At 41.2% G+C, this 16,148-nt stretch overlaps 1 protein-coding gene across 1 annotated transcript in view; it reads right to left on the reverse strand.

Moving 5' to 3' along the window:
• CSMD2 (CUB and Sushi multiple domains 2) overlaps positions 1-16,148 on the reverse strand; it is a 473,825-nt gene that overhangs the window by 62,104 nt on the left and 395,573 nt on the right. Inside the window, 4 exon segments of the mRNA XM_032495868.1 lie at positions 2,520-2,666; positions 5,093-5,281; positions 13,576-13,689; positions 14,189-14,269. Of these exon segments, the coding sequence (XP_032351759.1) occupies positions 2,520-2,666; positions 5,093-5,281; positions 13,576-13,689; positions 14,189-14,269 (531 nt within the window).

A 16,148-nucleotide genomic window follows, 5' to 3' on the forward strand; every position in this document is an offset into this window, starting at 1 on the left:
GAAGAGAAGGGAAGGAAAGGGAAGAGAAGACAAGGAAAAACAGCCACATGAAGCACTGGGTCCCCTTTGCAGCCTGGGGGCAGCACTGGTTCAGGCTCTCGACTCCCACCGGCTCCCAGTGAGACACAGGAAATAGAACCCAGCGGGGCTGGTCCCAGAAGGGTGTGACCGCAGGGCTGAGGACCCTGGAGCCAGGGCTGCACTCGGGTCCCACCTCTGACCTGTCCACAGGCCTGTGACCTGGAACAAATCGCCGAGGTGCTTTCAGCTCCTTTTCTCTCTCCTGTCCGTTGGGATCGGCAATACCTCCCTTACAGGTTTTGGGACAATTAAGTGAGGTCGTGCCTGTAAAGCCACCAGCCCCAGCGCAGGGCACTCAGTGCTCAGTAAACTTTGGTCCCTGTCCTGCTTTCTGTTGTGTAGCGTGGTGGCAGCAGGGCGAAGGTGACTATGACAAACCAGGACAGAAAATCCACAGTCCTCATTCCCCCTCAACATATGCCTTCAGCTTATTTCATTCATTCATTCATTGATTCAACAAACAGATATCGAGCGTCTATTCTATCCCAGGGACTGTTCTAAGTGCTGGGAATATAGCAGTGAAGAGAACCGATGAAAACCCCAGCCTCAGAGAACCTTTAACGAAAACCTCCCCCAGGGATCCTCAGGGGAAGTGCTGTGAGTCCGGGAAGGAAGGATGACCAAAGGAACACAGACAGCGAGCCTGTTCACTTGCTCTAAGAGTCCCTGGCCGGGGCTCCCAGGTAGACACTGGATAAGGTAGGATGAGGATGCAGGACCCTTTGTGCATCCTTCCCACAGTGCGGTCCTCTGGCCTCTTACGTGATCACATCCCTCTGCTGGTGAAACTGAGTTTTAAACACCTCCCTTCCAAGCCGGACGCGCTTCCTTGCTCCTGCCTTGCCGCCTGTGCCTTGAGCTACATGTCTACCTCAGTCAAGAACAAGCATCTCAGTTACAAAATCTACTCCATCACAAGGCTAGATGCCTGTGCCAATTACACGGCTCCACTGTATTTTCATTAAGGACTCACTGTCTCATCCTGTAATTAATTCACTTTCTACATAGCATATGGACTGTAATTATAGCTGACTCATTACCCACCAACATGTGATTAATCTTTAAAAGCATCAAGGAAAGGGCAACCCCTTCATGGCTTTTAGTTCAGGGTTTAGCAACTAGCAGACAGAAATGCTACTAAAATGCCTTATGTCTTTTTTGTGTTAGAAACTTAGCTGGAATCTCCCTGACAGGTAGCTTAAAGTTTCTTTTTCATCATGAGGAAATGGAGACCTGACCTGAAGAGGCTGAGTGACTTGTTTAATAATCATCCAGCCAGTTGGTGACAGAGCTGATCACCGACCCTGGGGGTCATGAAGCCACCATCTCTCTTGTGCGTGTGGAGGAAAGGGATGTGGGATCCACTTTGCAGAGGAAATGGATTCTGAGATAGCTTAGGTACTTCTCCTCCCAGGCTCCCCGCAGCTTCCTCTGGTTGGCGCCCCGCTGAAGCACACCTAAGAGCTTCTTAAGATTTCAAATGGCCCGCTAAGTTTGGGCTGGCCTTCTAAGTTGGCAGGCTGTGAGAAGGGACGGACTGAGACAGGTGGTGACTCGGGCTGCCATCTGACAGCCCATCTAATCGATAGGCTTTCAAGGTTTGTCCAACATTTGTTTGGAATGTAGGCCAAATGCAGCCGGGGGCAGCCTGCTGAAGGGGGACCGACGCCTGGGGGGATTTGTCACGGTCTTAAAGCAATTCACAGTCTGTCTCTGAGCTCCCAGAGCCCAGCCAGCAGTTCAGTGGACCCACTGCCCTTCAAAATGGGCAGCAAGCAGCTTTTCAGATTTTCTTTCCAATGACAGACAGTAAACCCCATGATGGGAGTTCAGATAACTTTGATTTTTCTCCATCTCATTACCTTTCCAAGGATATTTTTGTGCCCCTTGTAGACTGTTGGCCAGTCATCCGTCTGGCTAGCGTGGCCCTTGATCTCACTCTGCGTATGAGATATGGCTTGCAGAGCAGGAAAGAGGCTCCTGGACTCAAAATACCACCTATCTTTTGCAGCCTGTCTAATACTGGTCAGTTGGAGACCTATGTCTTAGGGTTTTAGGGAACTTTTATTAACATTGCAACAGTGTTAGGGATAAAACCTCATACTGGCATTATAAGATCATGTATAATTAACTTATCCAAAAGACACAGACAGGCAGTATGAGCAGAAAGAGGGAAGAGGTTGAACGTGGGGAGAAGTACAGAAAAGGGGAGGAGGGAAAACATCAAGGACACTGTGCAGCCATAGGTGAGAGAGACTCACTGTGCAGTTGTAAGTGAGAGAGGCTTAGGGGAGGAGAGAGGCTGTCAGCCCCTAGGCCTGCGGAGGAGCTCCGCCATGGATAAGGAGATGCCCATGGCTTACTGGGGTGTTTTGGGTGGGAAACTTAAGGGGCTCAGGGGCTGCAGCCCTTCTCACAAGTCCTCATGTTCTACTCACCTGAGTACCGAATCTTAAAGCCCTTCCGATTGTAGGCGTGGTCTGACGACCAGCGCAGGTACACAGAGTTGCTTGAGCTGGTGACGACCAGGGGAGCCGAGTAATTGCCACTGAGGGCTTTCAGCAGAGGACTCTGTCCTGAGGGGCCTGGGGGGAGAGCGCGGACACAGGATTACAGACCATCACAGCTGTCAGAGACATCAGAGGTGATACCTTTAACATAACCACCTCCCATCTTCCCCTCCTCAAGTGAAGCCGCGCAGATGCGGGATGGTACCGAGCACCGTCACTGGCCCGTCTGCTCCTCTCCCAGCATCCTCGGGCCTTGCTCTAGGTGCTCTTTCCTCCTGAGCTCTAAAGCAGTGCTCCGAGACGTCCCTGCCAGTGCACAGCAGCTGGCAGTTGACATGAAATCCATGTGCCCCCCTGGGACTTGCCGAGGGCCAAGCAGCTGGCTAATTGGAAGAGCTAGTTCTCAACCTGGGAACTTTTTTACCTCCCCATCCTACTTCACTTGTGCAGACTAAAAACAGCTCAATGACTGCCATATAGAAAAAATATTTATGTATGAATTTACTGCACTCAAGCTAGAGGAAATGTTATGCCTCAATGTCATAAACAACCAATCTCCCTGATGTTCCTTTCCAAGGCTCTTCAGGAAGGCCTCCCTCTTCTTTTCCCAAACTTAAATGTCTGGAAGTGTATCCTGAGGGGGCTGGGTCACGGGATGCAGAGTATACAGCTGGATAAATCCAAAACACAGGATTTATCATCCTGGAAAGAGCCCTGAGTGATGGTTCTAATATGCTGCTGAGACGGCTCTTGGGAGCTTGGCAAAAGTAATGGACCACGTTAAACAAAGCAGAGGCATCCGAACTGCTGTGACAAAATACGCAGGAAGGGGTCAAAAGGCTCAGGGAAATGGCACATCCACTGTGTTAGACCAGAACACCCACTAGCTGACCATGTCCTTCAGGAAGATCTGGAGGACACTCCGGCTCCCAGAGCAAAAAGGCATGCACAGGTGCGGGGGTGAGGACCAGCATCCCCCACAGCCCAAGTAACGGCCGCCGGCTGAAACTGACGGAAGGAGATGCTGGCGGAGCTGGGCCCCCTAGTACTGATGGGGAGGAGAGGGGCCTCAATACGCAGGCCAGGAGGAAGCACTGAATCGTCAGAAACAAGGGTGGCATAATCACTAAAGTGGGCAGCCAGGTTGGAATGCCAGCCACAAGGGCCTGATCTGCAGGATCCATGGAGATGGCTCACAGAACTTGGTATTCCTAAGGGCAAGAGAGATGGGCAGGCCATAAAAATACGAATAAAACAGATCATAAATATGCAACCAAAAGGGTATGGACAGCTCCAGTCCCTTGAATAATTTGGACACTTGAGCCAAGTTTCATTTCTTACTCCAGAACACTCTGGCTGAAGGAGAGGCTGGGTCCTTACGAAAAAGGACCCTGCAAAATAACACCAGGTGTATAGAGGAGTGATTGCCTGAGTCCTTATCCCAAAAGACCTACCACTAATAACTCAGGGAACTGAATACTGGAGAAAAGAGAATGTCTAGATATTTGGAAGACTTCTGTATATAAAGTGTGTGAATTGATGCTATTTGGGGCCCAAAGCACTAGCATGGCTCCTTTTTTACAACAGGGGTGTGTGTGAGGGGTGGGATGGTAAGAAATAGAGTCCTATCCTGGGTCCATCTCACAGTTCAAATTTAACCAAGTAGTAGCCTCAGCTTGCAGGAACTATGCCAGATGTAGTATCTTCATGAGAGCAGATTAACCTAGCCTTGGTTATACGGAATGCAGTTACTGATCTAACAATGCATGCTTTTCTATAACCACCAGAAAGGAGGATCATAAGCAACTTGCATTTACATGAAATAGACAACAATATACATCCAAGGTCTTGCCCCAGAGCTATGTTAATTCTCCTGGTCTGTCACAATGTAATATGAAGAGATGTGGACCATCTGGATATCCTGATATAGCATATTGATTTACTGTATCAATGACATTGGATTCATTGGATCTGATGTGCCAGAAGGGAAAATTAGTGTACATGCCTTTGCAAGACACATGTACTCCAGAGGGTAAGAGATAAATCCTACAAAGAGTCAGGTGAATTTTTTAGGAACCCGAGGCCTGGAGCATGCTAAGACACTGCCTCCAAATTAAAGAGCAGGTTATTGCACTTTTTCTTTCCTATCACCAGGAAAGAAGCAGTGTCTGGTAGAGCTCTTTGGATTTTGGAGGCAGTATACTCTTCATTTGGGAGTAGCGCTATGACTCATTTATTGGTTGACATTCATGACATGCTAGCTTTGAGTGATGGCTAGATTTATGAAAGGGTGCTGGAGCAGGTCCAGGCTGTAAATACAAGCAGCCCTACTGTCTGGGCCTTACAACTCATCAGCTTCCATGCTATTGGGGTTTCTATGGTAGAGAAAGACATTGTGTAGAGCACCTGGAAAGTTCTAACTGGGAGGCTGCATCATAGACTCCTAGGGTTTTGAAGCAAGTCTGTGCTATCTGTAGCAGGGAATGATTTGATTTACTTACCATCAAAGATCTCAAACTCATCATACTGCTTCTCACTGAGAAAGTACTCCACTGTGAGGGTGATGTTATACTCAGGCTCCACTCTCACCAGCCAAGAGCAGGTCTGGAACTGGGGATAACTTCCAGGGTAGCTCTGACTCAGGATCACACCCGTGGAGTCTGTCAGAAGCTCATTCGTTGGGCAGTGCACTTGGAGAGAGAAAGAGAAATACCAGGTACATGAGATGGCGATGGAACTAGGGTCAACATACTTGCTTTTCTCTGGTGCAAAAGACAACCAGTCAGTATCTGAGCACATTCAAACAAGATTCCAACACTCATCGTTATACTGCTCCATGGTGTGAGTTGATCTCAGATTCGGTGTCAGTGTTACTAGATGGCTGAGGCTCAGGCTTGGTCAGTTGGTTGGAATTAAACTACTTAGCTCAGATATGGGTTTTGGAGCAGGTGGGGATGATAGGTACATACAGACAACAGTAAGGCACCCTCAATCCAAGAGTTAAGTGGGTTTGATTTAGACAAAGAGAGTATAGGGCAGAGGCAAGCACATGGGATTTTGAGTCAAACACACCTGGATTTACAGTCCACCTCTGTCACTTACTACCTGTGTGGGTCTTGAACAAATTATTTCCTTTCTGTGCAATGGCTTCTCCATCTCCAATCTAGAAAGATAACACCTACCTTACAGGGCTGCTGTATTACACAGAAAATTATATAGTTATATATCATGTTATATGAAAACATATTACAGTATTACACTAAATAATATATTTAAAGCATTCAACATCGTGCCTCCATAAGTTGTAGAGATGATGGCAATTACACTAGGAACACAAGGAAACAGCAGAGTATGGCTGTGACTAAGATATCTAGAAAGAAATTGAAGATGACACAAACAAATGGAAAGATATTCCATGTTCATGAGTTGGAAGAATTAATATTATTAAAATGTCCATACTACCTAAAGCAATATACAGATTCAGTGCAATCCTTATCAAAACACAAATGGCATTTTTCACAGAACTAGAACAAATAAGCCTAAAGTTAATATGAAAGCACAGCAGATCTCAAATAGCCAAAGTAATCCTGAAAAAGAACAACAAAGCTGGAGGTCACACTGCCTGACCTCAAACTATACTACAAAGCAATGGTAATCAAAACAGTGTGGTACTGGTACAAAAGCTGACACATAGATCAATGGAACAGAACAGAGAGGCCAGAAATAAGTCCCCACACATATGGCCAATTAATCTATGACAAAAGAGGCAAGACTGTACGATAGGGAAAAGACAGTCTCTTTAAGAAATGGTGTTGGAAAAATTGGACAGCTACATGTAAAAGAATAAAACTAGACTATTTTCTCACATCATCTACAAAAATAAACTTGAAATGGATTAAAGACTTCAGTGTAAGACCTGAAGCCATAAAACTCCTAGAAGAAAACACAGTAAACTACCTACATCCTCTTTGAAATCAGTCTTAGATATATATAATATATATGTATAAATAAAAACATATAAATATATATATATATATAGCTATATAAATATATATATATATATTTGGATCTGTCTCCTCAGGCAAGGGCAACAATAAAAAAAATAAACAAATGGGACCACATCAAACTAAAAACTTGCACAACAAAGGAATCCGTCAACAAAATGAAAAGGCACCCTACTGAACGGGAGAAGATACTTGCAAAAGATATGTGCAATAAGGGGTTAATATTCAAAATATAAAAGAGCTCATACAACTCAAAAAAATCTGATTAAAAAAATGGGCAGAGGACATGAATAGACATTTTTTCAAGGAAGACATACAGATGGACAAAAGGCACATGAAAAGATGCTCAAGACAGCTAATTATTAGAGAAATGCAAATCAAAACCACAATGAGATTACCATCTTGCACCTGTCAGGATGGCAATCATCAAAAAGACAAGATTTAACAAGTATTGGCGAGGATGTGGAACAAAGGGAACCCTTGTGCACTGTTAGTGGGAATGTGAATTGGTACAACACTATGGAAAACATCATGGAGTTTCCTCAAAAAGGTTAAAAATAGAACTACCATATGATCCAGCAATTCTTCTCTATGGTATTTATCTGAGGAAAACCAAACCACTAATTTAAAAAGATTAAGCATCCCAATGTTCATTGCAGAAATTTTTTTAAAACTTACAATAGCCAAGGTATAGAAGTGACCTAAATGTCCACCAATAGATAAATAAACAAAGAAGATGTGGTATATATACACAATGGAATATTACTCAGCCATAAAAAATAATGACCTATTGCCATTTGCAACAGCATGGATAGATCTGGAGGGTATTATGCTAAGTAAAATAAACAGATAAAGACAAATACTGTATGGTTTTACTTATATGTGAAATCTGAGAAACAAATATAACATGTCAGAAACAGACTCACAGATACAGAGAACAAACTAGTGGCTGCCAGAGAAGAGAGGGGTCGGGGTTGGGCAAAATAACTGAAGGGGATTTAAAGGTACGAATTACCAGTTACCAAATAAGTGGTAACAACACAGGGAAGTGATGTACAGCACAGGGAATATAGTCAATAATATTATAATAACTATATGGTACATAATCTACAAAAATATCAAACCACTGTGTTGTGCACCTGAGACTAACGTAATGTAAGTCAAATATACTTCAATTTAAAAAGGTATCTAAAGAAAAACATCCCACCCTAAGGAAGGTGGTCAGTGTGGAACTTACAAAAGGAAGAAGTGGAGGAGGAAGTTAGGAATTTTAAGAGAAAAAGAAAAGCAAATGGCTTCTAGGAGGAAACCAGCCTGGCTTTTGAAATGCTCTGGATTTCACTAACCTGATGACCTACAAAGGTCACTGAGGTGTGGTGATATCGGGTGTGGTGATATCTGAGTTCCCCTAGTCTGCTTTCAAGCTGTTTACCTTTCTACTTGAATCTGCCTCCATCAAGAGGAAACAGGCAAGCTCTCTCAAATGAGATTGGTGCCCAGATTTGCCTTCTTGTCTGTAATTTTTTCAGATTTAGGCATTAGTGTCTACAAGTTTTTGTTTTTTTTTAGTTTGGTTTTTTTTCCCCCCTAAGCTTGTGATGTCTAGCCTTTGAAGATTTAGTAGTATTCCTCTGTGAAACCATCTAGTCTTGATGTTTTTGGTGGGGTTTCCTCTGATAACATTCCCTATTTTATTTTTAGAGAATTCGGAAAGTATGAACTTTCTATCTATACTTGGGTCAATTTTATTAAATTATACCTTCTTCAATAATCATTCATATCATGAATTTATTGGCATGGATTTGTATAAAATAACCTCATAAGTGAAAAAAATTCTTTGGTTCAATGATTATATTCCACTTTTCCTTTCTACTTTTGTATACTCTCTTTTTCCCTTTGTTCAGTTTACCTGATGGTTTGATTATTTTGCTACTTTTTGTTTCAGGTACTTCTTTTTATTTACCAGTAAGGCTGTTTTTCTGCTTATAACTCATTAATTTCTTCTTAAAATTCAAAAGGTTTGAGATATAATTTAACTACAATAAAATGCATGGATTTTTAAGTATACAATTTAATGAGTTTTGGCAAATGTACATACCTGTGTAATCCACTACCACAATCAGGATATAGATTATTTCCATTATCCTAGAAGGTTCTCTTATGCCCTCTGCAATCAGCATGACCTGTCTCAATGCTCCAGGAAATTGATGGTGTTATTTTTATTTTATTTTATTTTATTTTCTTAACATTTTTTTATTGATTTATAATCATTTTACAGTGTTGTGTCAAATTCCAGTTTAGAGCACAATTTTTCAATTATACATGAACATATATATATTCATTGTCACATTCCTTTCTCTGTGAGCTACCATAAGATCTTGTATATATTTCCCTGTGCTATACGGTATAATCTTGTTTATCTATTCTACAATTTTGAAATCCCAGTCTGTCTCTTCCCACCCACCACCCCCTTGGCAACCACAAGTCTGTATTCTATGTCTATGAGTCTATTTCTGTTCTGTATTTATGCTTTGTTTGTTTGTTTGTTTGTTTGTTTTAGATTCCACATATGAGCGATCTCATATGGTATTTTTCTTCCTCATTCTGGCTTACTTTACTTAAAATGACATTCTCCAGGAGCATCCATGTTGCTGCAAATGGCGTTGTGTTGTCGGTTTTTATGGTTGAGTAGTATTCCATTGTATAAATATACCACCTCTTCTTTACCCAGTCATCTGTTGATGGACATTTAGGCTGTTTCTATGTCTTGGCTATTGTAAATAATGCTGCTATGAACATTGGGGTGCAGGTGTCATCCTGAAGTAGGGTTCCTTCTGGATATAAGCCCAGGAGTGGGATTCCTGGGTCATACGGTAAGTCTATTCCTAGTCTTTTGAGGAATCTCCATACTGTTTTCCACAGTGGCTGTACCAAACTGCATTCCCTCCAGCAGTGTAGGAGGGTTCCCTTTTCTCCACAGCCTCTCCAGCATTTGTCATTTGTGGACTTTTGAATGATGGCCATTCTGACTGGTGTGAGGTGAGAGGTGATACCTCATTGTAGTTTTGATTTGCATTTCTCTGATAATTAGTGATATTGAGCATTTTTTCATGTGTCTATTTATCATTTGTAGAGCTACAGTCATCAAGACAGCATGGTATTGGCACAAAAACAGACATATAGACCAATGGAACAGAATAGAGAGCCCAGAAATGAATCCACAAACTTTTGGTCAACTAATCTTCGACAAAGGAAGCAAGAATACACAATGGAATAAAGACAGTCTCTTCAGCAAATGGTGTTGGGAAAAATGGACAGCAGCATGTAAAACAATGAAGCTAGAACACTCCCTTACACCATATAGAAAAATAAACTCAAAATGGATCAAAGATTTAAACATAAGACAAGATACAATAAACCTCCTAGAGGAAAATATAGGCAAAACATTATCTGACATACATCTCAAAATTTTTCTTCTAGAAGAAATAAAAGCAAGAATAAACAAATGGGACCTAATGAAACTTACAAGCTTCTGCACAGCAAAGGAAACCAAAAGTAAAACAAAAAGACAACCTACGTAATGGAAAAAATTTTTGCAAATGAAACTGACAAAGGCTTGATCTCCAGAATATATAAGCAGCTCATACGACTCAATAAGAAGAAAATAAACAACCCAATCCAAAAATGGGCAGAAGACCTAAACAAGCAATTCTCCAATAATGGTGTTATTTTTATAACCATACATTAGTTTCACCTGTACCAGAACTTCATGCAATTAAAATCCTATATGTATTATTTTTGTGTCTTGTTTCTTTATGATTTTAGTAAGGCAATAACTTTACTTTGTCCTTGTGTGCCTGAAGATTTCATTAATTCATTCTCACTCATAATTGATAATTTACAATTATTTTTCCTGCTGCATTTTATCTTTAAGTAGGTATTACTTTTGATGCAAATAATGCTACAAGTCTGATTTATCTTTTCTCCATGATGGCTTTAACATTTTCTCTCTGTCCTTGATGTTCTATAATTGCACTGTAATGTTTTTAAGTTTGAATTTCACCAAGTTCTCCATGTTGCCATAGCAAGAAGCATGCTTCCGAGATAATAGAAAAATGTCTGATCCTAGTCATAGGAGACTAAGACTTCACTGGACAGGACTTTAGCTGAGGCAGAAAAGAGAAGGATAAGCCAAAAGGCAGAAGAAAGTGGTACATTGAAGAGATTACAAATGGAAAAACATCCTATATTCATGGTTTGGAAGACTTAATAGTGTTAAGATGCCAGTGTGACCCAGACTGATCTGTGGACTCAACTCAATCTCTATAAAAATCCCAGCTGGCTTCTTTGCAGATATTGACAAGTTGATCCTAAAACTCGTATGGAAATTCAACAGATTCAGAATATCCAAAGTAATCTTGAAAAAGAAGAATAAAGTTGGAGGATTCACACTTTCTGATTTCAAAATATATGATCATGCTACAATAATCAAGATAGTATGGTACTGGCATAAGGATAGTCTTAGATACAGATCAAGAGATAAGAATTGAGGATCAAGAACTAAATCCCCAAATTTATAGGCAATTGATTTCTACAGGGTGCCAACACAATTCACTGGGGAAAGGATAGTCTTTCCAGTAAGTGGTACCAGGACAACTGGATATTCATATGCAAAAAAATGAATTTGGACTCCTACCTCATGCTATACATAAAAATTAACTCAGAATAGATAATGGCCTAAATTTAAGATCAAAAACCATAAACCCTTAGAAAAAAACATAGATGTAAATCTTCTTGACCTTGGATTAGGCAATAATTTTAGATATGCCACCAAAAGCACAAGCAACCAAAGAAAAATACATAAATTGGACATGATTGAAATTAAAAACTTTTGTGCTTCTAAGAACACCATCAAGAAAGTGAAAAGAGAACCCACAAAATGAAAAAATTTTCTGAAAATCACATATCTGATAAAGGACTTGTATGTAAAATATATGTATATTTTAAAAATTCTATAATTCAATAATTAAACAGATAAATAACTTAAAAATGGGCAGAGGATCTGAATAGACATTTCTGCATACAAATGAACAATAAGCACATGAAAAAATTCTCATCATTAGACATTAGGAATATACAAATCAAAACAATGAGATACCCATTACACTCACTTAGGATGGCTGTAATTAAAAAGACAGATAATAATAATAGAGAGGATGTAGGAAAATTAAAACCCTCATGCACTGCTGGTGGGAATAGAAAAATGGTTCAGCCACTGTGGAAAATACCCTGACAGTTCCTCAAAATTTAACATAGAGTTACCATATGACCCAGCAATTCCTTTCCTAGATTTACACCTAAGAGATATGAAAACATGTTTCTCACAATAATTTGTGCATGAATGTTCATAGGTGCATTATTCATAATAGCTAGAAGTGGAAACAACTCAAATGTCCATCAGCTGATGAGTGGGTTAAAAAATGTGGTATATGTACAAAGGAATACTATTTGGCAACAAAAGGAATGAAGTACTGATACATGGTACAACATGAATGCATCTATAAAACATTATGCTAAACGAAAGAAGTCAGTCACAGAAGACCACACAACGTAGGATTCCATTTATACGAAATACCCAGAATAGGCAAATTCATAGAGACAGCAATTAGGTTGGTGGTTGCCTAGAACTGAGGGGGCTGGAAAGAAATGGGAACTGACAGCTAACAGGTAAAGGATTTTTTTTAAGTGGGGAGTGATTTACATGTTCTAAAATTGATTGTGATAATGGTTGCAAAACTCTGAATATACTAAAAACCGCTGAAGTATACAGTTTAATAATGGATGAGTTGCATGGTATATGAATTATATCCTGATAAAGCTGTTATCATAAAAAAGACTATGAAGGGTCACACCTTGGGAAGACAAGTGTGCCACTAAGACTTAGAGGAAAGTACGAGGCTGAGAACAGGGCGTAAATCTAAAGAAGACTGGAACCAGGAAGATATAGAAACAGAGCAAGAGATGAGAAACTATGACTGGAGCAAATCAAGGAGGTTCTGGAACCGATGAACCTGTTACTCACTTTTCCTGGGGGCTGGCCCCTTGGCATGTGGATGGGTCAACTCAACTGAAATAAATACTGAATTTCTCAACGCATTAATCAGCCTAATTCTGGGGCTTGTGGCCCCTCTTGTCCTCACTAATAATCCATATTGCAGTCTCCCTACTCCTGCTTTCCTAGAGATGGAGGAGAAGCTGACCTGTTTCTCCAAGGGCTACTAAATATCTATTAGTAGCAACAGCACTGGAAGCACTAGCAAAACTAGTAACAATAATAACAGCCCACATTGAGCAGTTACAATTTGTTAGGCATAGTTCCAAAGTGCTTTACATTATTAACCCATTTAATTCCTCATAATAAGCCCATGGCATAAGTAATATCATTATCCTTATTTTACAGATGAGAAAACTGAGGCACAGGACAGTTAGGTATCTTAACTCCAGGTCAGATGCCTCATGAGTGGAAAGCATTGTCTTTGGTCTTAGTTGGCATAACGTAGAGAAGCAAATTCATCTTTGGTCAAGGCATCACACTGGAATGAAGACAACTGTGGTCTCTCAGTTGCCTCGCTCAGCACTCAGGGCCTTGAGTACACTTATGCTCCACTAAGGCAAGGTGTGTGAGCGCCTGCCCCTACCAGAGATCCCACAACTTCCTCTTTCTAATGATCAATATGCCATTTCCAGGGAATATTAGTTAGAAAAAAAGGAAGACAGAAATGCGGTCACAATGGCCGATTCACAGCCCCAGACCTAGGAGCTGTGCAGAGAACTTACCTAGAGGAATCACTCCCCCACTCATTCAAACAAACGTTTGCCCAGTGACTACTTACTTCCTGGGCAGGGAATGAGGATAGAGAGAGGAGAAAAACAAGGCCTGTGTTGTGGAGGAATTCCAAGGTGTGGCTCAGTGCAATTACCTTCACATATGGGTGGTGGTCCTTCAAACTGCAGGTAAGTTCCAAGTTTGCAGGTCAGGATTTCATTCCCCACTAAGGTAAAGCCAGGGAGGCACCTGTAGCGTACGATGTCGCCTGTCAAGGAGAGACCAATACGGGGACTCCCTGGAGACGTCTAGGCAGGGCTGATCAGCACCCCTCAGTACCTCGAGCCCACTTCCAAGCAAGACGACCAGCGGCAGGTTGTGTTCTGTTCAGACTTAATAACTAGCTCATCTCCAATCAAATGACCCAGATGACTGTGTCTCCCCTCTCATAGCTCCACCTTGCTGAGCTTAAGAAAGTTCTGTATTCTAGAGATATTTTATAGTGTCTCACATGGACTTATTTCTCAAAAACAGAGGGACTTGAGCCACAGAAGAAAACTGCTTTTCTAGCTCATCTGCCTACATATGGCTAAAAGGAAGAGTTATTGTATTTGGGATGAAACTCAGTTGACAGAGTATCAACACTCTTGCACTGGGCCTATGTTTTCTCACCATGAACAGGAGGGAGAAGAGCCCCACCAGCCAGCCCCCACCACTCCCCGACCCCTCCTCGCTAGCCCTGTCCTGGGTGGTTTGGGAGGTGGTACCTATGTTGAATTCTTCATTCTCTGTGACGACTTCAGCGTTGGGGAGGATGGTGGGAGGAGGGCATTTGGTGAGCGGATAAGCTGAAAAGACAAAAGCAGATGAGTTGGTGTAAGAACATCATTCTTGGGGCACATGGTCATTCGTTTGTTCAGTGCTTCATGTCCTCACTCCTCATTCATTCTCACAGCAGCTATGAATGCGTGTTTATCTATACACAGGGCAGGGCTAGCCAAGGATGATTTTGCTTATCTGCAGTCATTCTTTTTGGTTGGCTTTCAATGCAAAAACCAGGAACCATATATCAAGAGTCAAAGGATAATGGGAGCTTGAGATTTGCAAATGTTAACCACTATATATAAAAATAAATAAAAATAAATATCTTCTTATAGCACAGGGAACTATATTCAATTTCTTGCAATAACCTTTAATGAAAAAGAATATGAAAATGAAAAAAAGGGGGAAGACACAATAAAGGAGAGAGGATCCGAGGGGGCAGCACCTGTGACTAGAGCTGAGGGGAGGGGACAGAAGCATTTACTGAGCACCTACTATGTGTCAGGCACTGTCATACGTGGTCACCTTGAACTCCCACAATAGCTGATCCCCCTGCAAGGTGTTCTACTTACGAGGAAGCTGAGACACAGAAAGGTTCAGTTACTTCTCCAGGGTCACACAGGAAGTAAGTGGCACAGGCAGGATCTGAATCCAAGTCTGGCTGCTCTCAAATCCCATGTTCTTCCTGTGACTTAGCATCTAAATACTGTGTGTGGCTTAGGTGAGCGCCCTAAGTCAATCTGGCTTCAGTGCATTTTCTAAACTGGAAGCCATCACTCTGGGCAGAGATTAGACTGTGCGTGGAGGGTGATACTGAGGCAAAGGTCAGTGTGGGTCATGACTTGGCTTTCTTTCCTTATCTGGCACACAGTTAAGTGCTGTACGTGTTAGTGGCTGTTGCCACCACTGTTGCTGTTATTACTCCCAATGTCACCTTGACCCTTGCTATGTTTTTTAAAAACAGCAATCTTTAAAAAAAATTTACAAATGTAACACATTATTACTAAAGAAAATCTCAGATTTTCTTTGAAAACTGTAGGAGGAAAGTTAAACTCATCCATTGCCTTCTAGAGACAACCACTGCTAATCCTTTACTGTAAATTCTCAGAGTCTATATTTTCTACACAAGTATTTTTCTTTACAAAATTTGCACCATATTGTATACTTTGTGTTGATCCTTGTGTGCTTACTATTATATGGCAAGAATTTTCCCACAGAATTACGTTTTTTTAAAAATCTGATTGAAATGACTTCATAGGATTTAGTCATAGAATTTGACTCACTAAATTTATTTAACTAGTAAATAAATTCTAGAATTTATTTAACAGGTACTCTACTGCTAACCATTTAGGTTTCCAAAGTTTTGCAATTTAAAATGAAACTGTGATAATATCCTTCTATATATGCATCTTTTATAGTTTCTCTTTTTTTAAACTACAGATGATGAAAGTGTCTGAGCTTTTTAAAGTACAGGCATCTCCTACTGGATGTCAGGAATCCATTCCCAGAAATCAGATGTTCTGTGTAAAGATGCCAACTAGGATCTTATTTGCTATTACTTTCAATGGGAAAAAATTATAACGCATAATCCAAACCCCCCAAAATATTTAAAACAACAAAATACCTATATATATGAAACAGAACAATATGTTAGAAGGTAAAGACTTAAAACACGACCACCCAATGATTGACGTGGTTGTAACAAAACAGCGGTTCTACGCATCGTATATTGCACCATAGACATTTAGGGCACCAAGCAAACTTTTCAGCTTGAGGCAGAAACCCTGGGCAGAAACAAGGACTGGCTATGAAAGACATGGCGAGAAAATGCTGAGGACCGTGCTGGTGGGGGAGTACTCCTCACAGTGAACGTCACATTGTGACAGCTCTTGGAACCAGCAGCAC

This window comes from Camelus ferus, chromosome 13 (genome assembly GCF_009834535.1).
Source record: "Camelus ferus isolate YT-003-E chromosome 13, BCGSAC_Cfer_1.0, whole genome shotgun sequence".
NCBI lineage: Eukaryota > Metazoa > Chordata > Mammalia > Artiodactyla > Camelidae > Camelus > Camelus ferus.